The sequence below is a fragment of the Rhineura floridana genome, chromosome 5 (genome assembly GCF_030035675.1).
Source record: "Rhineura floridana isolate rRhiFlo1 chromosome 5, rRhiFlo1.hap2, whole genome shotgun sequence".
Lineage (NCBI taxonomy): Eukaryota > Metazoa > Chordata > Lepidosauria > Squamata > Rhineuridae > Rhineura > Rhineura floridana.
The window spans coordinates 182,340,506-182,365,602 of record NC_084484.1 but is presented as its reverse complement, the minus strand read 5'-3'; the positions used below and the strand labels follow the sequence as shown (position 1 = coordinate 182,365,602).

General features: G+C 40.4%; 1 protein-coding gene across 1 annotated transcript in view; it reads left to right on the top strand.

The window, feature by feature from the left end:
- Positions 1-25,097, top strand: part of FCHSD2 (FCH and double SH3 domains 2) — a 197,825-nt gene that overhangs the window by 6,425 nt on the left and 166,303 nt on the right. The window contains exon 2 of the mRNA XM_061629063.1: positions 919-1,016. Coding sequence (XP_061485047.1) covers positions 919-1,016 — 98 coding nt within the window. The remainder of the gene's footprint in view (positions 1-918; positions 1,017-25,097) is intronic.

Genomic DNA, 25,097 nt, shown 5'->3' with positions numbered 1-25,097 from the left:
TGGCTGTTTAGTAACCTGAAACTTTGCTTGCGATACAATTCAAAGGAAGAGTTTTTGCATTATTCCATTTTGGGACACTTAAAATAGCTCATGTAAAGGTCTGCACTTTGGCAAATAATGGTGTGTACTTCGAAGACTACTGATACTAGCTACTGCAGTTGTCAGATTATAAAAAGGGATATTTTGAAGTAGGGATCCACTTATTTTGGACTGGCTCACTAGCCAACTGTTATTTGTGGTTGCTTTTAATCTTTTCTCAAAGACCACAGTATATCCTCAAGAAACTTGGGTGGGGTGGAGAAGAGGGATCAAGTATTGCTCTGGGACCATGCAGCTACTTCTGCCTCCAAAGCTGTGCAATATAAGACTCCCCACCCCAGCATGTAGCAGAAGACCTGGAAAAGGGAGAGGGGTCTCTTTTATAAAACTGGATTTGGGAACATGTAGAAGAGGTGTGAGAGATGGTGCCTTCCGCTTTCTTCGCAGCTCTGTGCAAAAGAGAACTGGCCCTTACTGTTCCTTAATGTGGCTGCGGGGAGGGGGGAGAGATGCTTTCTGTGCTCATCTTTGGTCTGCTTGCTTCAAAGCTCAGCACGACATGAGACCCACTCCCTGTGTTCACTGCAGTCCCTGTGTTCACTGCAGTTCAGAGGAACTCAGAGGAGGGAATATGTGTGCTGCTGAGACACGTTGGCTTCCAAGAGGGCTAGACTGTGGTGAACAGATTTGTGGAGGACTAAGTTACAGAATGCTATAGTCCATACAGTTTGGAACTGTAAAGTTTAGAAATAAACAAAACCACTGTTTAAAGAGCTGATAATATAAAAAATATTCCATAATTTACCAGCATGAGAACCAAGTTTACAAGAATAAAACATATTTTAAATTATACCTTTTGGTGTATGTCTTTCTTTAAAGGTGAAAATCACTCAAGAGCTAAAACTCATTCAGGCTGAACAGATGACAAAACTTCAAGCCAAACATCAGGCAGAATGTGACTTACTTGAAGATATGAGGTAAGGCTACAACAAACACTCCCAGATTCCTTTAAGAGCTCCTTTTGGAAGAACATTTGTGTTACAAAACTCCGGGAACTGACGATGGAATTTCCTCTTGGATTTCCTGCTTTTAGACTCTTAAAGCATTGACACAGCTGGAAATTATAACTGGAACTAACACAGTGCATACTTCCCCAGTTTGAAAAGGGGGTAGTTACAAATATGTGTCATGAACAATCCAGAAAGTATCGGGTCGTCTTGACAATATTCTTCTTCTTACAGAAGGCTGTCTAATGCCATCCAGCTTTACTTTAGAAATGAGTGTGAGTAGTAATTCACCTAAATGGTATTTAAATTACTTTTTAAAATTCAGCAAAGACAAGTTGCCTTTGCACAGCTATTCTTGGAAAACACTGTTGATGTTGATCAATACAAAACTCCTATAATATCTTGCTTTAAAGGGTAATTTCTTGTTCTGTCAAAGCATCTGTGGGGATTAAGGTTTATCTGAGAAGCATTTGGAGAAATAATCAGTGGCTCTGGTCAGAGACCATTGATTTCTAGGATGGGCATGTTGAGAAATATTTAAATGTTATCAGTATACCTGTGCCCTTCACCTTTCAGTGTCTCACTTAATTGCAGATCCAAAAAGATTACCTAGCTGTATGCATCGGCACAAAGAAAGTGGCCGTTCAAAAGTGAAAGTTCATGAGAGATTAGGAAGTGTCAGAGTTGATACTATTACGTCTGTGTCAGTGAAATGCTTTAAAAAAAGTCTGCATTGTCATTTATCTTAACTAGTTAAACATAATAGTGACTGAATTGTTTGAACAGTGAAACGTTCGTTAATTACTGTCAGGTTGGTATGAGTAGATATTTTTCCATAGATAGGGGTTACATTTTATGATGATGGCACTTGGTTGTAAGTGCAGGAGCTCTTCTCTGAATACTTGTCATAACATGGCATGGAAAAATTAGGGTATCTACAGTATGTATATTGTAAAATGATGTATAGGAAGTGTTTGTTTATATTCTTTCGTTTTCACATCTTCAACAAACAGTGGGGCTGTATGGCGTGAAATATAGTTTTGTGAGGGATGTAGAGAGATGAAGGCCCAGAAAAAACCTGGAAAAATTAGAAAAAACCCTTTTTTGTTTTTTTCTCAAAATTTGGAGAAATTGAAAAAAATGAAAAAATGGATTATGGAATGTTTTATTTTACCATGATGAATAAAATATTTCATTGAATCTTGGTCCCTCCCTTTTTCTCAGTTCTTTTTATGGCAATGGATGCTTTATGTCTGCTTGACACTGTGGAGGACTAGTGGAGACATAAATAGTTTTCTTGGTTATTAATGTTGATGGTTTCTTCTGTTTTTTTTAATTGTTTTTTGCCTGCTCTTCATAAACTGGCAAAACGAAAGAGGTTCCTTACAGTTCAGGTGTTCCTTACAGTTCTGGATCTTGTAGATCCATTTGTTACAAAAAAAATTAAAAAATTAGAAAGGTAAATTCAATTTGCAATTTATTTATTTATTACATTTATACCCCACCTTTCTTATCTTGATAGAAACCCAAGGCGGCTTACATATAGTTCCCAGGCGGTCTCCCATCCAGGCACTGACCAGACCTGACCTTGCTTAGCTTCGGCAGGGTTCTGGCCTCATGTGCCTTCAGACCATAGCCTCGAACCTGTAATAATTGTTTGAATAAAATATACCAAATATGATAATTTTATGCCAAACCAACTTGTACATAATTAAATTTTATGTTCCTGAAGTAACAAAGTGGCTTTCAACCTGTAAAAAGTGCTATATTGCATTTTTTCAATTTTTCTGAAAATTTCCATTTTACCTGAAAAAATCTGGAAAACCCCGTTTTTTCCCATGGCTTCAAAATTTCTGGAAATTTTACATTTAGCTGCAGCCATTCCCCCCACCCCCAACAAATTCTCAGGATTCCTTATGAGAGGACAACCCTCTGAGGTTTATATGGAATGGCAGTATAGAAATTCTTAAATTATGAATTTGTGTAACTATGTTCCAAATTTCAAATATGCCCTAAATCCTGGGCATTAAGTCTGCGAAGGTTGTTGTTATAATATTGGTTTACATTCTGAATAGTTGTTTCCATGTTAGCTTCCAAAGCATTGCAGTGCAAGATAAGGAGGAAAATGGGTGCAATTAGGTAGAGAACATCTATAATAGAGAATAATGGATATTTTGTACCAGAACTGACCTGCAAAGCATTTCCAGTTTGGTTCATGGAAAGGATCTGCAATCAATCTGCTGTTTTTGGGTTTGAAGCTTCTGCTCCTGTCTTTGCTCATAGCAGTGACAGGTCCAGGGTTCTGTAGAGTAGTAGTGGTATACTTTATTGCAAAGCCAAAGGCCATCGCATAACCAACACACAATCCATTGTAAAAGGATAAACACCAATAATACATATAAAACTAAAATTCTTTCGAAATAACTGTACAACACAGGGTTGGGCTAGCCTCAAGAAGCTTTGGCAAGTGGAAGAAATCCATTTTTCCTATATACCCATTTTGGGGAACCTCTGGCCCTCTAGATATTGATGGGCTCAAACTCCCATCAGCCCCAGCTGGTAAGTATCCTTTCAATATTTGTCAACCACCTTGTCCCTCTCCAGCTATTGTAATTGGCACACATCTCTGCTCCAAGATTGTGCAGGTTTGACCAACTGTGGTTCAGTCTCATAAGTCCCTACTAAATTTTAACAACTGGAAAAAGAATCCTGTCTAATAACCACTAAATCTGTTAGAACAATTCATGCTTCAACATAAGACAGCTATAACACTAGCCAAATGGTTCATCTGCCTTAGACAGTAGCTACCTTTTAAAAACCAAAATCAGAGTCCAGGACAATGGCAGTCCTTTTAGTCTTTCTGGTGGGTAGAATCCCTTGCCCCCTGAAACCCAGGGGGGACATTTAGATAGTTAAATTTCAGAGTGCATGTAAAAATTCTTAAACTTTTAACATGTACTGTTAATTAAGTGTCAACACACTCTCCTTTTTCTCATCTAACCTGTTAAATATGATCTGAAAAATCTGTTGTCTGCCAACAGCCAATTTTAGGTTTCTGTTTGTTCTGTTACTGTTGAAAGATATTTGTACATGTCTAAAACATAAGTGAGCTGATTTTCCAATTGTGTTTTAGCTGATTGTGAGTGTTCCATCTAGCTAATAATGGCCACCCCGGTCATAAATGTCTTTGAACTGATTTTAAAAATTCTTTTGTAATTTAGATGTCAAATATGCATTGTTAATTGCCAGGGATTAATTGTCACTTCTACACTTGAATGTAACTAGCAATTCAAAGCCAGCACTGGAGATTCTTGTTGTTGTCATGTGCCTTCAAGCTGATTACAACCTTTGGCGACCCTATGAATCAGCGACCTCCAATACCATCTGTTAGAAACTACCCTGTTCAGATCTTGTAAGTTCAGGTCTGTGGCTTCCTTTATGGAATCAATCCCTCTCTTGTTTGGTCTTCCTCTTTTTCTACTCCCTTCTGATTTTCTCAGCATTATTATCTTTTATAGTGAATCCTGTCTTCTCATTACGTGTCAAAAGTATGGTTACCTCAGTTTCATCATTTTAGCTTCTAGTGATAGTTCTGGTTTAATTTGATCTAACACTCAATTATTTGTCAATTATTTGCAGAGGTATCTGCAAAGCTCTCCTCCAACACCACATTTCAAATGAGTTGATTTTTCTCTTATTTGCTTTTTTCACTGTCCAACTTTCGCATCCATAAATAGAGATCAGGAATACCATTTTCTGAATGATCCTGATTTAGTGTTCAGTGATACATCTTTACATTTGAGGATCTTTTCTAGTTCTCTCACAGCTGCCCTCCCCAGTCCTAGCCTTCTTCTGATTTCTTGACTATTGTCTCCATTTTGGTTAATGATTGTGCCAAGGTATTGATAATCCTTGACAAGTTCAATGTCCTCATTGTCAACTGTAAAGTTGCATAAATCTTTTGTCATTACTTTAGTCTTTTTGATGTTCAGCTGTAGTCCTGCTTTTGTGCTTTCCTCTTTAACTTTCATCAGCATTTGTTTCAAATCATTACTGGTTTCTGCTCGTAGTATGGTATCATCTGCATATCTTAAGTTATTGATGTTTCTCCCTCCAATTTTCATACCTCCTTCATCTTGGTCCAATCCCGCTTTCCATATGATATCTTCTGCATATAGATTAAGCAAATAGGGTGATAAAATACACCTACATCTCACACCCTTTCTGATTGGGAACCAGTCGGTTTCTAAGGAAGTAGAGTTAGGGGCTGTCTTAAGAGGAGTAGAGGTAACATCAACAAAGGTGGATATCTGATTTAAAATGCTGGACACAGTTCCCTTCTGCACATAATGGTATTGATTCTAGAGTAAGTCTGTAATCCTCATTGTAGCTGAGATAAATTTGAAAGTGAAAAAACACAAGAGCTGAACTGCTCAATTATAAATTTGAAAGTGTGGTGGTATCTTGCAAATGGCTGTTCAAATAACTCCTAATGCTTGGATTTCTGCACCTATCCTGTGATGGAGGGGACTAATTCATGCTCTTCAGGAACCAGGTTAGTAATAAAGGTGACAATGTTATAGGTATAGAGTGATTTCTGTTCAGGGTCCCAGCCATTCCTCTTCCCTTTCCATCCAGGTTTTTGGCTCCCTCCCCCCTTCTATTAGTCATAGAGTTGGCTTTTGAGGGCTTTTTCCCCTTCAAATGTTTTTTCTACTTTTGCAGATCTTGAGATTCCCTGGAGTGTGATGCTACTTCCCTCTTTGTGTGTGTCTGTGTGCACCATTTTGACTACACAGAAATTGGCATTTGAAGAATTGTGAATGCTATTAGTATAGATTATATGTTGACTGATCTTTGTGAGAAGGGTGGGATATAAACGTAACAATAATAAATCTTGATAAATGAGCTAGGTTCTTAAAACTGTTACCTGAGCTACTTTTTTTTTTAGCAAATGTGATTTTTAAGATAAGAGTATATTACTACTATACAAATGTGTGCACTTTTCTTTACGCTTACATTTTGTATCTGGCAATGAAATTCCTTTGGAGGACACAAATATTTCTCTGAACTAGCTACTTTTGTGACAGTGAAAAATTTACAAAATCTACCTTGTATAATGTAAATATTCAAGGAATATATTGTTATTTGAAACACAAATCTTAATTCATTGTGCACTGTAGTTTGCATGAATTTATACTAACTATATGGCATAATGTTGTGGTAGTATCTTACCTATGCTCCCCAATGTTTGATGGGTGGCCAGAACTGTGTGTAAAGTTTTTTTAAACCATCTTGCTTGTACAGAAAGTGAAAGTAACTTGATATTGAAATAATTTGAAGTGATACAAGCTTGGAGGTGTGTATTTGGCAGGTGGTTCATCTTTACTGATGGACAGAAGATTGTTTATCTCGGGAGAAAGTGTCATAGGTTATTAAAAGGTGAGCAGACACTTTCTGTTGTGCACCAAAGCTTACATTTAATAATGTGGTCCAAAATGAAAGCAGTTCCTTTAAACATTTCTTAGCAGCAGCTTTGCTGCGAACTGCACCTAAAGCAGCAGTCAAATTAACAGCCAAGTCTCCCCGCTGCAACACAAATTAAAATATAAATCCTCAGCAGCTCCAAATCACCCACACAAAAAATGTAATTTAGAATGGGTTACCCATAAAGAAAGTGCCTACTAAAAGTGCCATGCTTTCAACTGCCAATAAAAGGGCCAAGTGGGCCTTTTTAGAAAGCCCCCTCTTCATAGAATGCACTATCTTGGAGAAGACCTGGCCTCACATATTCACTGAGATTGCCTGCTTGAAGCAAGGCCTCCCAACCTTAAGGGGAGGTACATATGGGAGGAGGTGTTCCATTAGGATACATAGGCCCCAGAACTTTGTTTTAGAGTCTCTCCCTCTCTCTCTCTTTCTCTTCCCCCCCCCTTCTCATTTCATTTATAGCAGAGGTCAACCAGATCTTGGTTGTCTCCAGCACCTGACAGTTGTCAATTAACCACATATGTTCAGAACATGGAGATTCTTTTCAGCTATCATGGCCAAAGCTATTGATCAAGGCATGTCTTCCATAAATTTCTCTAATCCTTTTAAAAACTGACTGCCTTAATGTCGACCAATGAAATCCACCCCTTCCTGAAGCTCTTCCAGCTTTGCCATGCCTTCAGAGGAAGGGAGTTGGTAAACATGAAACAGCCACATGAAAGATGGAACACATCCACTGCAAATAAGACACACTTCTGTACTGATTCTTCATGAGGCATTACCTGATCAGAGGTGGTTTTTTTGAAGCTTTTCACTGTAAATGTGCTTCTTTTGACTGGTGATTTACTGTGTGTGTGTGTGTGGCTATTGCTGCTTTTATGTTTTGCTAACATTGGCATTGACTAATAGCAAAATTGAAAGGGTCCAAGATGCCATTTGGCCACGTAGTTCAACTCTTGTAACTTGTGACCCATCAAGCCATATGTTTGAACTGCAGCCTGCTAGAGGCTTCACCTGAACCTTTTGATCTTCCTACCTGTCTAGAACTGTGGTGCCAGGTTTTGTTTTGGTTTTTTGAAGCATCTGACACACCACAATATATGGCTGGCTTGTAGCTTGGTGGGTCAAAAATTGTGTAGGCCTTATCTCGAGTATCCTCTTCCCAAATGCAGGGCCACCCATCCATCAGCCAATAAAGCTCATTCCTCTTATCATCTTTCCATTAATGACTTATAATTGTGGAGACAAAGGTTTTTCCCCAGAAACTTCCTGAAACTACTTAATGGCATCAAAATATCACCTTAGCATGCATGTAGAGCATGATCTTTTAAATACTTAACAGTTTGTTAGTGAAACCATATATCTCAAGATGACAAGCCTCCAACTTTTACCATAATATCTAGATCTGAACTGCCACTGATGTTAACTTGGTTATTACATATTGAAGCATGCTCTGCTTTATAGAGTTTCATGTAACTGTTCACTGTGAGTGAAGTTCACACCCTGCAGCAGAGCACGGTTATACTTGTGTTAGCAAAAGTTTATTTAGTTATGTGCCTGATGGCTAAGGAAGAAATTAAGTATACAAAGCTGCTCTAGAAATTGTCATGTACATCTGAAAAGTTGAAAATGGGTTTTTGGAATATTAATTATAGGATACCTCTTTTATATTCCTTTGTAATGGACTGTGATCAAGACACTTCTAATAGGGGTCAGGTGACATGTCACTTTTTAGGAGGGGTCATAGCTCAGTAGTAAAGCACATGACTTGTATGCAGAAGGTCCCAGGTTCTGCTCCTACCATCTCCTGCATAAAAGGATCTCTGATAGCAGGACAGGAAGAGACCTCTGCCTGAGAGCTTAGAGAGATTCTGGCTCTCAGTCTGATTAGACAATACTGGTTTAGCTACACCAGTGATCAGACTCAGTATGAGGCAGTTTAAAGTGTTAGTATGTGTTCATTTAATCCACTACTTTGATTCTATTTGGACAGCAAAATTTAATTGCAATTCTTAGTGCAGTCTGCATGGTCTGTCATCTTTGCAACTTGGTAAGTTGCAGCAAGCAGGCCTGGGAGAAGTCATTACTACTTTTCTTCTAAGGATGATCATCTTTCTCATGGATTCGTTGTCTTTCATAGTCCCAGTTTGCATGTTGCATTGAACCACAGTAAAAAACAAACAATAGTTTAATGTGTCTGAGGACCGTGTTGGTTCACACTGTTAGAAGCACTTGCTCTGCTCTTCCCCCACTCCTGCTGCTCCCAGGAAACAAGCCAGATTCTTTCTTGCCTTATGTCTGAACCCCGGTCATGGTTTATTTCTGCCCATGGTTTGTTTGGAGAGAAGCACAAGAACAAACCTTGTTTACTACTCATGGTTTTTTTGGAGAGCATGTATTAGCATGCTGCGTGTTCACATTAAGCCATAGTTTATTTTAACTGTGGCTTAATGCGATGTGTGAACCAGGCTATACATCACAGCCCCACTTGTGAGCATTCTCAAAAGGCCTAAAACATGGTGAGTTATCCTTCCATCTTAATTAATGCTGTTACAACTCAGATGAGCGTAAATATAATCTAAAGCTAGACTTAGTTATGTGGTTTTTATCTAACAAGTATCTCTTTACTAGGGCGGGTAGGCTAAAATATCTAAACTTGGGAAAAGTCTAGCCATACAGAAGACTGAGATTATGGTGGTGAAATCAGGAGATGCTAACTACTATTAGCTCAGATATAAGAGGATGGTTACTCCAGGGCAGCAAACCATGTTTTGATTCTTGGGTGTATGCCTTAAATAGAGTACCAAGAATACCTCGGTACACCAGTTGTTACTAACAAAAGGAAAACCTTGCATAAAAGCATTCAGGGAGAAACATTATTAAAGTACATTGGTGTAACAATGTATTAATTAACTAGTTACACAGATTCCTGGCAGTGCTTGGATAAATCTGTTTTATTATATATGTTGGAGAAATAGACTTCAAAATCAAGATGCTCGTTACACATGGACTGTAACATTGTAGAGACTCAACATGGGAATGTTGGTTTGCCCTGTTGGAATAAAATGGTGCTTGCATGTAATTTTCTCTTAATATGTAATAATGGAAGAATAGCATGAGAAAGGGGTACTTGGAGAAATACTCCTGCAAAAAAACATGTATTCTGAATAACTGTAACTCGCACCTTCTTTTAAACATATCTTGCCTGCTACGCTGTGATTTGCAGTGTGAAAAGGAAGTGGTAAACACATTAAGGTCTTCTGCTCTTTAAGTAGATATTCATGTAAAAAGAATTCCTTGCACTGATCCGAATAATATCTATAGAAAGAATTCTTGGGACAGATCAGATTTCTATGCTCTGTTTGCAGGTTTTCAAAATATTATTGGTGTTTACCTTGTCCTATTTCCAGACACCAGCAATCTAAATTTCCTTTCCTTTCAAACTTTACAGTTACAAGAAAAGCCTATCAGTCTTCCTACCAGCAGTTATCGTTTTTTGTTTACTGTGGAAAGAGGCTGCTTGTGTTTGGATTAGAATGCACCTGAGCACGTAGTGGAAACCTTAAAAGCAAATACGTTCAGCTGGCAGGCACAATTTGCATCTGTTGTGTGATCCATAGAATACAATATGTGCAGCAAACTTGATAAACAGGGATTTCTGTTCAGGGATATGATTAGAGGAAAGGAGAAAAATGAAGGAAATACAGTATTTGATGGCAGGGTTGCAAGAATACAGTTTGGCTTTTTGGCTTGGCAATTTTGCATCTCTTTCAAAGCAAATGTTTTAACATCCAACAGAGGAAATGTTATATTGAAAGGGCATTGATGAAAGGGCATGGACAAAGTTCTGGATTTTGCTATGTTTAGAAGCATTTCAATCAAGAGTTGGTGCCTTTCAGTTATAATCTTATTCTACTGACAATTACAACAGACAGGTAACTTGAAAAACAGATAATGTTTCATAAGTTTCTTTCCTGGGGGCACTTAATACAGTTTCTGCCACTCCTTCATTCTGTGCCATAATTATTTCCTTCTAATGCCTGTGCTCTTTTTTAAAAAACAAAACCTAAAAGAAAACCAACTGCATCTAGCAATTACTCTTTATGATTGTTGCTAGGCTATTTTGCTGATTTGTTGGTAGTCACAAGGGTATTCTTTGCGCCCAAGCGTGTGAGTCCAACCACTTTCCCCATTAGCCTTAGGATATTTGGAACAGTTGTAGTTTCAGGGATGAGATCATTTAGCATTTCTTCCTTATTATTCTTACTAGAACTTTCTAGTTAAGATTTTACAGATGTAGACTTGTCAAAATACTCTGTTACATCAACATCATTGACATTTCAAGTTCTCTAAAAGAAGTGTTGGCAGCTAGTTTGCTTTCCATGAAATGATTATATTTTTATACATGGCTGAAATAGAGCAATAGTTCACACTTTTTTGCCATACATGATTGGTGGTCAGAGGATACTGTGCTAAATAGGATGTCGTGTAGGTATGGAAATTTGGACACTTGCGTTGGATTTGTCTCTCCCAGAGTGAGCGAATTGACAATTTGGCCATATTTCTTCTTTCATGTAGTATCTGATTGATGCAGTAAAGATTTGAACTAAACAGTATCATGCAGAGATTGAAACCTTTGCAAAACATGCAGCCAATATGTTGGTTGTAAAGGGTATGGAACAAGATAATCTGCAAGGATAAAGCAAATATTTCTAAGAATTCTTTACATTAATTTCTTCCCTGGAAAATTCTGCATCCCATGATATAGTCTTGAGATATTTGCAGAATTAACCCTGGTCACAGTGACAGTTCAGCCCATCTTTGGAGCTGTGTCTTCGATTCTGAGAACCCTGTGTGGAGTTCCACTTGTAAAACAGGGGCTTCCTGCTCCCTCCCTCCCAGCTTTAAGAATATGGTTTCGGCGATATAACTGCCTCATGTGCCTAAATCTGCTTTGCTCAAAGCATTCATGCATGCTCCAAGAATAGGTGTGTTCTTCTACTTCAGTTTATGTGGTGTTTTGTCATTTTTATTGTGTACAATTTTATTATGTATGTGCTCGATTTTATTGTAAGCCGCCCTGAGTGCCCTATTATAGGGTGGAAGGGTGGGATAGAAATATTTTAAATAAATAAATAAAATAAATTTGTGCACCGTGAACCCTGTTACATCCAAACTCTGATAATATTCTGGGTCACTAACATATTGGCTTTCATAACTTAATCTTTTAAAAGGTTTTTTTAAATAATAAAAAAAAATGGTTTGTTTACTAAATTTATATCCCGCCTTTCCTCCCACAAGGAGCCCAGGGCGGCAAAACACCCACTAAAAACACTCTAAAAATCTTAACTTTAAAATATATAAAACAAAACATCATTGAGAACATTTTAAGAAAAAAAAGTTTTAAAAACATCTTAAAGGAATTCCAACACAGACTCAGACTGGGATAAGGTCTCTGCTTAAAAGGCTTGTTTCAGTAGGCGCTGAAAGATAACAGAGATGGTGCCTGTCTAATATTTAAATGTAAATGTACTGCCTTCAAGTCGATTCCGACTTATGGCGACCCTATGAATAGGGTTTTCATGAGGCTGAGAGGCAGTGACTGGCCCAAGGTCACCCAGTGAGCTTCATGGCTATGTAGGGATTCGAACCCTGGTCTCCCAGGTCATAGTCCAACACCTTAACCACTACACCACACTGGCTCTCAGGGGAGGGAATTCCAATGGGTAGGTGCCGCCACACTGAAGTTACGTTATGCGGAACAGATCTCCTGATAAGATGATATCTGCAGGTGGCCCTCACCTGCAGAGCGCAGTGATCGACTGGGTATATAAGGGTAAGATGATCTTTCAGGTATCCTGATCCCAAGCTGCATAGGTCTGTGTACACCAAAGCTAGAACCTTGAACTTGGTCTGGTAGCTAATGGACAGCCAGTGCAATTCTTTCAGTAGTGGGGTGACATGCTGGTGATATCCTGCCCTAGGGAGCAGTCTCGCTGCTGCATTTTGCACCAGCTGCAGCTTCCGGATCAACCTCAAGGACAGCCCCACATAGAGTACATTACAGTAATTCAGTCTGGAGGTTACCAGTGCATGGACAACAGTGGTCAGGGTGTCCGGGTCCAGAAACGGCCACAGCTCTCTTACCAGCCAAAGCTGGTAAAAGGCACTCCTAGCCACTGAGGTCACCTGGGCCTCTAGCGACAAAGATGGATCCAAGAGCATCCCAAGACTGTGAACCTGCACTTTTAGAGGGAGCATAGCCCCATCCAAAGCAGGCAACTGACCAATTATCCTAACTCTGGAACCACCACCCCACAGTGCCTTCGTATTCAGACAAACGCAATTCAGTTAGGTTATATACCTTAAAAATTGCTTTCATTGTCAGATTACGGGATTCATCTAGTATTAACAAAAGAGATCAATGAGGAGCATAATTTTTATAAATCCAAATTTCATGCATTTCATGAACTGAGTTTGTTGCCCTGGCAATTAGAGTGGATTCGGGAATAACATAGATGACTTTAACCTGGGAATCTGGGTTCTAATCCCATTACAGCAGGGCTTGCCAACATTTTTGAAGCATAGAGCACATTTCAAATTTTGAGAGAGCGCTGGGGGCACCAGTGACAAAATGGCTTCCATGGGAAATGACATAACACAAAATTAGAGAATAGTCATAGTGAAGCTTTTCCCATACTAGAAAAGCCTTGACCTGTTCAATTTCTGTCTGCCATACAGTTGTTAAACACTGTTTTCCCTCAAAGCCAATCCTAAACCAAAGATGAGGCTGCTGTCCTGTCCCTGCTTACCTGGAAGTAAGCGCCATTAAACATACTTCTGAGTAGATACATGTACCATTGTATTATAAAGTTAACTATTCAGTAAATTCTTAATGAGTCCCTGGTCTTTAGATTCTGCAAAGGAGGAGATATCCTTAAGTCTCTTTGCAAAGTTTTCACATCTGCTTTTTGAGCGGGAGGGAGATACTTTAACATTCCCTTGCCTTTTGGAAGAAAATAATTCCTAGATGCTACCTTATCTCAGGTGAAACCAGCATCCTGGGAAAGATGCATCTTGGTTGCTTGGGGAAAGGAAGGACAAACTATGGAGATTCCAAGGACTAGGAAAAAAGACCAAAGTGGGAAAAGTGCACTAAAAGGGAGGGCAAAACAGCAGCTCTTTAGGACTCCAGGGATTCCTATTGCCTGGTGTCCAAATATCAGTCACAACTCTGACTTCAGTTATTGGCTAATAGCATTAACAGGCAGAAGCAGCCTGGCTGGTTCGTTTCACATAAATCGCTTAGAAGGGTACCTGCACATTTTGCTTCCTAACCTTCTTTTTAGGAGGGCTAGGGACTTTTTTAAAAAAATGATAGCTCAAACGCTGGGCTACCTGCTGGGGGTGCCATTGAAGGCCTTTTCCAGTGCAGTGCCCTCATTGAGTGGTCTTGGCAAACATAAACTCTCCATCACAACTCTTCCCGCTCTTAAAGAAAAATTAGACATCTACTTGTGGATAATAAGTATGCTGCATATGCTAACTATTATGATGTCTAACCCTCTTTTCTGGCAAGTTTAGATGTTGGTTATGAATTTCCATACAGTAGGGCCCCGCTTTACAGTGCTTAGCTTTACAGCGTTCCACTAATACAGCGGTTGTGAATTGTAGAAAGGCCCCGCTTTATAGCACTTGTTCCGCTTTTACAGTGGTTTTTGCCGCCGGGCACCATTTTGGTCAATGTAAGTCAATGGGATGCGCTTTACAGCAGTTTTCGCTTTATAGTGGGGGTCCAGAATGTAACCCGCTGTATGAGCGGGGCCCTGCTGTACTGGTTATTATAGTGGTTCTTGCTATAGCTTTTCTAGACGGTATTACGTTGTCACTACAGGATGCTAAAATACTCAAAACCAAACTCTGTTTATCTGAGAGATAAGTCAGTGTCATGTGATGAAATATATCCATAAAATGAGGAATGTATAGGTGCCAACTTCAAATATTATGTTGGCATGAGGAGGCAGAAATCGCACGAATCTGCTTTTTTCATTGGAGTATTTGTAATGTTTGCAGCTGCTTCAGTCAGAATTGTGTGGTAAGTTAAAACTGCATCATAGCATGCTTTTGTATGTGCCATGTAGTTCTGAAGGTATTCGTGGAATGCCTTGACTTCATGAAACAGTTTCTTCTTTTATTGCATCCATCTGCAAATCCAAGCATTGGTGAGTACTGTGACCTTGACTGCATGTCTCAGCTGTAACACCTTTACAAATACCAACACTCAGTTATATGAGCATGCTGCTGTTCTGTCTCTCTAATGGTGCAAGCCACTACAGCTTAAAACTTCAAGTCTTTCAAAGATGAGCAGATATTGCTTAGTTACAACTTTGTTGCTCATAGATATGCTGTGTTGTAGATCTGTGAAAGATAATGTTCTCCATTAGGAGTAAGCAGTGAGCTGATCAAGTTGCAGAAGACACCAAATTGTTCAGGGTGGTTAGAACACAAAGGAATTGTGCAGAACTTCAAAAGAATCTCTTCAAGCTGGGTAAGCAGACAAGAAAAATGGCAAGTACAGTTCAGTGTAAGTGTGATGTGAAGCACATTGGGACAAAAGTCCCTCCACATATACACATTTATGGTGTGAGCTGGTGGTGACTAAGCAGTAAAGAGATTTTGGGGTAGTGATGGATAGCTCAGTGGAAATGCCAGAGAATGATCCACTAGCTCAGTTGACAGTGCATGTTTTGTGCATGTAGAAGCCTTCAGATTTGCAGAGAATACATCAAACTAATACTCCATGTTTTTCAGACACAATTCAAGAAGCTGGTTTTTACTCTTAAGAGCTCTGAACCTCTTCGATCCTCTATATCGTTGAAAGCTGCCTTCTCATATATGTTCCATTGTGATCTTGTCCTCTCCACTCTACCAACTTTGCATCAAGCCTGTATTGTGGAGCATGCTGCAGTTCTGGCACTCCCTTCCCCCGGATACTTGACAAGTTTAAGCACTTCCCAGAACCGCTGCAACACATTTTTATTTCCAGTGATGTTTATTTTGGGGGGTGATCCTAATTCTTATAATATCTTAGTATGCTAATAAGTATATCAAATGGTTTGCAGTGGACACAGAAGGTCCCTGAATCATGTTGAATGATAATCACTCCTTGGAGAGAAGAGCTGAATCAGAAAGGAAGTCAATGTCACACATGCAATTTCCATGGATCTCTATTCCTGGGTCTGCAAGTCCTGGCCACCAGAGGGAGACACTTGATATTTTTCCCAGGTGATCAGGCAATTGTTGAATTCTCTGGTGGAACTGGTGAGAGAGCAGTTGAAAAACTATTACGTGCTTGCTCAAATAAACTTTACATATCCTTAAAGATGCTCAGGATTATTGTTAACCCCCACAATTGAGGGGAGTGTTACCAAAAAAAACCTTCAGTGGTTTTGCCAGTTGGTATCCTTTTATTATTATCAAAACAGTTCCTTGATTTCTACTGTTAAAGATGTTAGTGGTACGTGAGAGATAAGGTAGTCTCCAAGGATTGTAGGGTGCAAGTAACATACTTTGGAGTCCAGGCATTGAGCCAACTCTGAGCTATTGTCTCCTAACTCTTGGAATGTTTGAGAGAGGATTGATTTTGGTAGAAATTGCTTGGATTACTTTCATTCTTGGTTCAATAAAAATAAATTAAAAGGAAGCTTAATACTATCTAGAAGATGAAGTGATTACCAATAGCAGAAGCTAGTCAAGACTTTTATAATGTATTTCTGACATACGCATTTTTCCTTGTATGTAAAATGGAGCACAGCTGATCCTAACACCTTTAATTTTCCTGTAAGTGATTCTATGGTTACCTTTCTCCCCCCCCCCCCCGGGAAAAGCTATCATTCTTAGTGCTCTATTGTGTCTGGGATGCAATGCTCTTCTATGCGTTTGGTGTACCCCAGTGTCTTTCTGATGAAAGCAGAATTGCTGCCTAGGATTTACTACTTCTATTGCGAAGGAAAATCTAGATGCCCCAAACTGATTTTTTTAAAGCTTTGTTGCTAATGGCAACTCATTCTAATCCCTTACAGTATGTGATGTATCCATTTGTAAAGGAGTAATGGAGTGTAGAATATATTTCCTCCTAGTGTTTACATATGTATGCATGCTGCTGGGGTTAGAAGGTTTTATATAGAACTCATGAGTCATAACAAGAGATGATGTCTAGACAACAGAATTTGACTTCTGTATGCAAAATCTTCAGTGATACATTTTTTCTGTGCTGAAATAATAATAATAATAATTTATTATTATTATTATTTGATTTATATCCCGCCCTTCCTCCCAGCAGGAGCCCAGGGTGGCAAATAGAAACGCTAAAAACCCTTTAAAATATCATAAAAAGACCTTAAAATACATTAAAACAAAACATTAAAAACATTTTAAAAAAGCTTTAAAAAATGAGAAGTTAGACAGCCAAGTTACAAATTTCATGGTGCTGTAACTGAGTACCTCCTTCCTATACTGTTGCACATAACCCCTCATCAGTAGTAAATGGCAACCAGGTAAGAAGAATTGATGTCTTAGACTGATTGAAGCTTTATGCTAATCCACAGCGTGAAGATAATGGCTGAGTGAAGGAGCTGTCTATTCCCAGATTAATTGATCATATTTAGTCTTCTTTGCTAAGGAACTGAATGGGAGTAAGGTTTGAGGCAGTAGAATGAACACAGCATGCCAAAGACAGTAAGAAACTTGAAACTAGGTGGCTTTTTATGGAGTGTAATGGTTTAATGTTAAATATCTGTAGGGAATGTGAGGGGGAAAGCAAAACAGCATATCATCTTCTTGGGTAGCAGAGAGAGTAGTCTCATGCACTTTTAAAGTGCTTTATTCTTTTGAACCTGAGGCAGTCTAGGTTATATAATAGTCTTTGTATAACAAAACATGAATCAGCAGGAACGATATATTATTTCTCAGTGTCAGCTTTTCATTTTAATTTACAAGCTTGTAATACTTTACATACAAAGAGTCAACCTTTTGAAACATGGGACCAAAAGGAAAATAATGTTTTGTATTATGTTTAAAACTTGTCCTGTTCCCCTCAAGATCTTTGAGGCAACTTTCAAATGTTAATAAGGCAACAAGCAAAATCTGCTTTCAAAAGAGAAGTGGCATCAAGAAATGACACTACAGGCGAGTGATAAAACAGCAGGCAAGAGGAATGGCCTCTTGCCAACAGTTTCAGGCATCCAGATTTTTTTTGCCAAAATGTTGCAAAACAACAAATAATTCCAGAGTTTGTTTTTAAATTGCCTTGTGCTTTTGGAGCCCAGAGATTCATGTGTTCTCTGCGCTGTTAACTGTTTAATAAACATAAACAGAAGTACTCATGCAATTTCCTTGATCTGAGAGAGGAGGGATTGACATTGGAGAAGATTCTTTCCAAATAGTGCTATATCCATGATCAAATCATGCAAAACTGACAAACTGCTCAGTGTGAGGAGTGTGGCAAAGCACATTATTGTGCAAATGCTTTCCCTCAGAAATGGTTTGTGGATGTCTGTTGAAATGTATATATTCAATTGCATATATGTTAATTGACGGATATAGGTGAGGTATACTGGTAAAAACTAGCACTTATAAGATTTAAGGACCCGTTCATGTATGTATACCATTTCTTATAGACAAAGCTAGAAGGCTTGCAAATCGGTGCGTGAACCGATTCTACTAAAATATATGGTATCAAAGTTGTCTGTGATACGCATTCTGTGATGGCTGATCAGCACATGCAAGTTATCAGCTGATGTCTAAACTAACCCTACAAAAGCTGAAATTTTGGATTAGAATTATTCTTGGTGGTTTTACTCGGGTCCACAAATGTGGTCTGGTCTTGCTAGTCAGTCCAGAATTTGGGGTCACCAGGTTTCTACTCCTCCCTTGCTCAGTTAGGACATTTGTGAACATTAAGAGCCTGCTGGATCAGACCAGTGGCCCATCTAGTCCAATATCCTGTTCTCACGGTGGCTGACCAGATGTATGTGGGAAACCCACAACTAGGAGCTGAGCACAAGAGCAGTTGCCTCACTGCCTCTTACTGTGGAGGGAGAGCATAGCCATCATGACTAGTACCCATTGACAGCCTTATCCATGAATCTTTTTAAAGCCATCCACGTTGGTGGCCATCACCGCCTCCTATGAGAGCAAGGTCAACAGCTTAACTGTGCACTGCGTGAAGAAGTACTTTCTTTTGTCAGTCCTGAATCTTCCAACATTCAACTTCAGTGGATGTCCACTAGTTCTAGTGTTATGAGAGAGGAAGAAAACTTTTCTCTATCCACTTTTTCCATGCCGTGTGTAATTTTATGTACTTCTATCATGTCTCTTCTTACTCACCTTTTTTCTCCCCAAATGCTGCAACACGGTTGCTCCTGAGTGCCCTCTCCAGCATTGTGGAGCCCGGTTTGCACCTTGGTACACCAGTCAGCTAAGGGCAATGAAACAGGCTGGACGACAGCTAGAGCACAAGTGGTGGAAGACGGGCTGTGAGGCTGAGCAGGCACAAGTAACGCATCATAACCATTCCTACTGTGTGGTGGTGAGGGCGGCGAAGAAGGCCCACTTCTCTGCCACCATCACATCCTCAAGTAGCCGTCCAGTGGAGCTTTTCCATATTGTCAGGGGTATGTTGACATCAGCTCCAGGAAATGGAGTTTTAGACCCTTCAGAGGCTGCCCACTGTGAATTGTTTGCAAGGCACGTTGAGAGTAACGTTGCTCGCCTCTGTAACAGTCTTGATGCCCCATGCACATCTAGTGTAGTTCGCAGTGAGATGTCCAGTGCAACATCTGCTGCAACTTGGGGTCCTGAGCAGTATAAGGTTTTATAGAACAAAACCAGCACTTTGAAATGAACCCAGAAACTAATTGGCAGCCAGTGCAATTATGCTAGAGTTGGTGTTATGTGCTCAGACCATCTTGCCCTAATGAGCAGTCTGTCTGCTGAATTCTTCACTAGCTGCAGTTTCTGAACTGTCTTCAAAGGCAGCCCAATGTATTACACATTGCAGTAATCTAACCCAGAGCTTACCAGAGTGTAGACAAGAGAAGTCAAGTGATTCCTGTCCAGATAGGGTCATAATGGCCACCGGCCGAAGCTGATGAAAGGTACTCCTTGCCACTGAGGCCACTTGAGCTTCAAGTGACAGTAATGGATCTAGAACTTTCCCCAAGCTACATACCTGCTCCTTCAGAGGGAGTGTAACCCCATCAAGAACAGGCCACATATCTTCCATCTGGTCTAGGCAACCACTCACTAGCAGCACCTCAGTCTTGTCTGGATTGAGCTTCAGTTTATTGGGTCTTATCCGGTCCATTACCGAGGCAAGACATTGGTCTAGCGCATCCACTGCCACACCTGGAAATGTAAAGGAGAGGTAGAGTTGTGTGTCGTCAGTATATTGCTGACAACATCCTCCACATCTCCACCTGACCCCACTTAGCAGTTTCAGTTAGATGTTAAATAGCATGGAGAATAGAACCCTGAGGAACCTGCACTGAAGACTCCACGTGGCCAAACAGTACTCCCCAAGCACCACCCTCTGAGTACGATCATCCAAGTGGGAGTAGAACCACTGCAAAGCAGTGCCATCCACCCCCAATTCAGATAGCCGCTGCAGAAGAATACCATGGTCGATCGTATCAAAAGCTGATGAGAGATCAAGGAGGATTAATAGGGACACACTCTCTCTGTCTCTCTCTCGACATAATTCATCACATCAGTTTGGTATTGGAGAGTGGTTTGGGATCCTAACTTATTGTTTCAAAAAAACCTGACTCATCAGGTGCACCCCCCTTGCTTGCGATTCTAACTATTTGTTCAGGACAGAGTATCAAGCAAGCTTTTGGGCCTTTTACTTCTGGACTGAGTATATACCTTTTCTTGAAGGTCTGTCATGTGAGGAAGATTCCAGGAGACGAAGACAGGCTGACAAAGACCACCTCAGGGGCTGGGCCTACTCCAGTTGGAGTCTCCTCACACACAGGGCGAACTACCACCTACTGCTAGGTGGGGAGGTTTCTGATGGGTTCTGAATGTTGATTTTCTGTGCTTATATAACTGAATGTTGCTGGTATGCTGCCTTGGCAAGACTTCTATTCCGAAAGATGGGATATCAATAATTGTAATAAGGTTTTAAAATAAATTCTGGATGAATACCTTTTGAAATATATGTTGAGGGTGATGGTAGGATGGCAACTTGTGTCAGGGAAAAAGTTGGAGACTTTCCAGCACTGGAAAAGCTTTATCCTTTTGAAAATAAGGGGGATCACAAACTAGAGAAGTTTCCCTGCGGTGGTAAATCATGCTATATTTACCTGTGCTTTACTGTCTTATAATGATAAATGAAACAAAGCTGTTTTTCCTTCAGTTGCTTGCATTGTTGTAGTAAAGTTGTGGGGAAAAACCCACAAGTTATAGAAGAATAAATTCCATTTGAAACTCACTGGAATGGTATGGTATTATTTGCTTTTCCTAAACACTGACTTGCAACAGCATATACTTATGGAAGAGACTTAAGAACGGCTGCCTGCTCTAAGCCCTGTATGAATGTCTTGAGGGTGCGTGGAGAAAAGCTAAAGGGAAAAATATAATGTGGGGGCAGCTGTGGTAAAAACTGCTGTCAAAGTTTGGCAGGTGTTTGACACTGGAGCTATAAAGATGGGTGTTTCACGTTCACCACTTGGAAACAAACCTGGAATGTTGAAAGTTCAGACTTACTGTGTATCAGATTGTGCTAAGAAGCTACCATAAGAACATAAGAACATAAGAAGAGCCTGCTGGATCAGGCCAGTGGCCCATCTAGTCCAGCATCCTGTTCTCACAGTGGCCAACCAGGTGCCTGGGGGAAGCCCGCAAGCAGGACCCGAGTGCAAGAACACTCTCCCCTCCTGAGGCTTCCGGCAACTTCCGGCTAGAAAGACTCTGCTTGTCATGTAAGGTGGTTCCGTACAATTACTGTATATGAAAAGATATCAGTCCTGTTCAGCTTCAAATCTAGAGACTTTGCTTTTGTGAACACACTTTTCTTTTTCCGCTAGATGCTTCACTACCTTTTGCTCACTGCTCCATGGGCACTTTCTAACACCTTACAATTCCAACCTGGTTCCTGTATTTAATTTCAGTTACCCTTGAATTTGAAACCTACAAGGGTAATGGAAACAGGATGTGCTGGCAGAAGTGCCAAATTTAATTTGAGTCTTCATGATCTTCTGAGAAGTGCTGAAGTTCTGCTGTTTGAGTTGAAATGCCCCAGCTTCCTCAGATACGAGAATGCTTAGTCTAACTCAGTGTGTCATCATAGATAAAATAACAAATGCAATTGATAGGCATTTAAATACATGGCTTTAAAAGAATGTAGTATTCACATTATATAATCTACTTTTACAATGCAGTCTGTTTATCGACTATATTTATAGAGCTTATTTCATCTAACTACTCCCAAGGTGGTTTGCAGTAAAAAAATTTTTTTTGAAAAAATTGCAGTAAAAACAAGCCATATTTGAAACTAAATCTATTCTAGTTATCCTGTATTGCAACTTCCAGTTCTTAGTTCAGCTGTGATGCAATGCTTTCACATAGCCTATTAAACGAGTAGATAATCAATTCATGGGTGCCCAGCCTACTACATATGTACCACAAGCGTTGCACAGCAAGAGCGCTGGGAGAAGGTGTTGGACTAATAAGTTGCAATCAGACCTACAATTAATGGTGAGGACAGACAAACACTTTTCTGTCTTGACAGAGCATGGTTGCCACCGTCGCTGCTTCCCCCATCCCCTTTCAGGTGCAAAAAGCAAGAGGCAAAGCCTCCCAAAGCATTGGGGGAAGGTGGCTGTGTATGTACTGCAGTGGCACGGTCATAGCTTGGGCTTGGCCTGCGGCACACTTGCCAACAAATGGTTGGCCATCTCTGTTCTAAGTCTTCAGTACCCTAATGCCTTTTTAAAAGAAGCAATCTTGCTTTGGAATGAGGGGGTTTAGAGCAGGTGTGGAGGGTATGCTTAACCAAATCAGCCTCCCGAAACAGTTCTGTTGTTCCCTCCCGCTACCCTCGTGTTTCTTTTCAGATATATTTGTTTTCCTCTGTGCCATCTCCACCTAGTGAATAGCACAGAGTAGCTGTTCTCAAACGTTTCTCCCCCCCCCCCCATCTGAGCACTTGAAACTTGGTTGACCACTGCTTGTTCTACAAGTGGTATAGGGCAGAAATCTAATAGAGTAAAACAGACTCAAACTATAAAGCTCTCATCTAACTCCAGCCCTCTGAAGCTAGCCTTTTCTATTCATTTAAGCAACTTTTTGTTGCATCTTGAACTAACATCTTGCAACTGCATTATTTTGTAAAGTCATCCCTTTCAAGATGGAGTGGAAAATATCGTACGTTTATCAATGCTATAAACTAGTTCCAGCAAACAATGTACAAAGCTTCATTCTGCCCTCAAGTGGCAGGTTTGTTACAGATCTTCTGAAACAGGAGTTGTTCATACACCTGCCAAGTTCTGTCGAGCAAAAGGAGATGCATATATATCACTTGTTTTGATATGGGGAGGAAGAACTCTTTTAAAAGCCAGACCACACAATACTAGTTTCCCCTGCAGTTATGCATAAAGGGAACTGATGTATTCCTACTCCCTGCCCCATTTTAGGGGATTGCCATGGGCACAATTGCAGCCTTTCTGTTCCCCTGGAAAGTCCAAATATGTATTTTTCAAGGAGGCCTAAGCTACACTTCTACAAAGCCTAGCACGGCTCTCTGCAAAAGCTGTGTAGGCTCCTGCCATTCCATTGCCATTGGATTGAAAACGCTGAGGGTCTTGCTTTCCCTGCTCCTAACTTGGTGTTGGTTTTTCTTTCCCCCCTCAATGCTGCCTCTGTCCTTTCCTAGTATTTTCTTTGTAGAAAAGGGCAGGAGAATCCAGTGGAATTAATGGTGAGGACAGCAAGAAACATTTGGTCACCCAAGTTATGCAACAGACTTCACTGCATACTAGAAAGTCAACCAATGTGAATGGGTCTGTTTTTATTTGTCTGTCGGGACACACACATGCCTCTCTTCCTGTCCCAGCCTAGTAGCAGGGCTGGTTAGAAGTGCATCAGAAATCCCCTGGCAATTTCTGTCTGTAATCTTGGTTCATGCCTTCATACTATCCTCTACCTCTGTTCTACAACAGCCAACCAGGCTGCACATAATCCCTTGATGCAGCCAATCCCTCTACTATGTTTCTCTCCTACCCCACCCCTGGCTTCGTATTGACTCTGGGAGTTCCCCTAGTTTTTAGGTCTTTGCTGCTGGGAAAAGTGATTCTTCCTCAACACTGGGTTCAAAATGCATAGTGGCATCTGTCTTTTAGGACAGAAGTATCAAACTCATGGCTACCTGTGTTCTGTCAGCATTCTCTCACAGAGTGCCTGAAAGAGGCTCAAGCCCAATTTTGAAGTTTACCTGGGGCTACATAAATAATGTTTGTTAGCACTTGGTTCAAGATTGGCATGTTACAACTGAGGCCCGGGGCTGCCAATTTGAGAGGCCTGCCTGAGGAACCATCCTTTCTGTAGCAAACCTTAATGGTTTAGTAACAAGGCAGCCCATGCTTCTTCCTAAATGGGTCAGGGACTACTGTTCCAAAGCATACAGCAGTCTCGTTTAATTTCAAATGAATGAGCTATATATTAAATGCAGCAGCAGCTGACAGGGCTGCATTGCTCCCCTGGCTTCCCTGGGCCACACGTTCCTGCTGATTGCAGAGAAGGGCAAGGCAGTGGATAGCCCAGCACGATGTGGCTGCAGTGTCAGGAGCGTCAGGTTGGCTCTGCTGCTGTGCCTGCCCTTGCAGAGCTCCCTGCTGCATTGCCCCTCTTGCTACTGAGAAAATGCTTATCTGAAGAATTTGCTTTGATGGGGCCTGAAAAAATGCAGAGCTAGCAAAGTTTGTACCCAGAATAACCATTTTTATTGAGTTGACATAACTTAACTGTTATGCAAATTCTGTTTCCTAAGTGGAGGCTTTTAAAGCATTGACATGTTTGAGGTTATTTCTGTTTTGGGGGGTGCGAGCATTTGGGAGACACATGGGTTGCTGGAGGCAAGAAGAGAAGCAAGGAGGTTTATGTTGAGGTGGACTGTAGAATCATAAGGCTATGGGACAGTACGTAGCTGTGCAGCACTCCACCCATAGCTGTTGTTTCTCTCTGCCTAGCCCTGGTTTCTGTTTTAACAGCTTCTTCTAATGTCCACATATTGTCAAGTTTTACTTTGCAGCTGTGAAGCTGTAAGGGTTAATGGACGCCATTAGCAAAGAAGGATTCAGCACGTAGACCAGAAGGAGGCGCAAGCGCAGAGGATTGCTCTGAGAATGGAAAATTACCAGCTATACAGTTATGTTTTGTGCAACACACTCACCAATGTATCTTTTGTGTTGTCTGTAACCCAATAAAAGAGCTGTGCCTCAACTGTCAGGAGACACAGTTTGGAGGACAAATTCCCCTGTGTCTCTGCTAGCAATAAAGTCA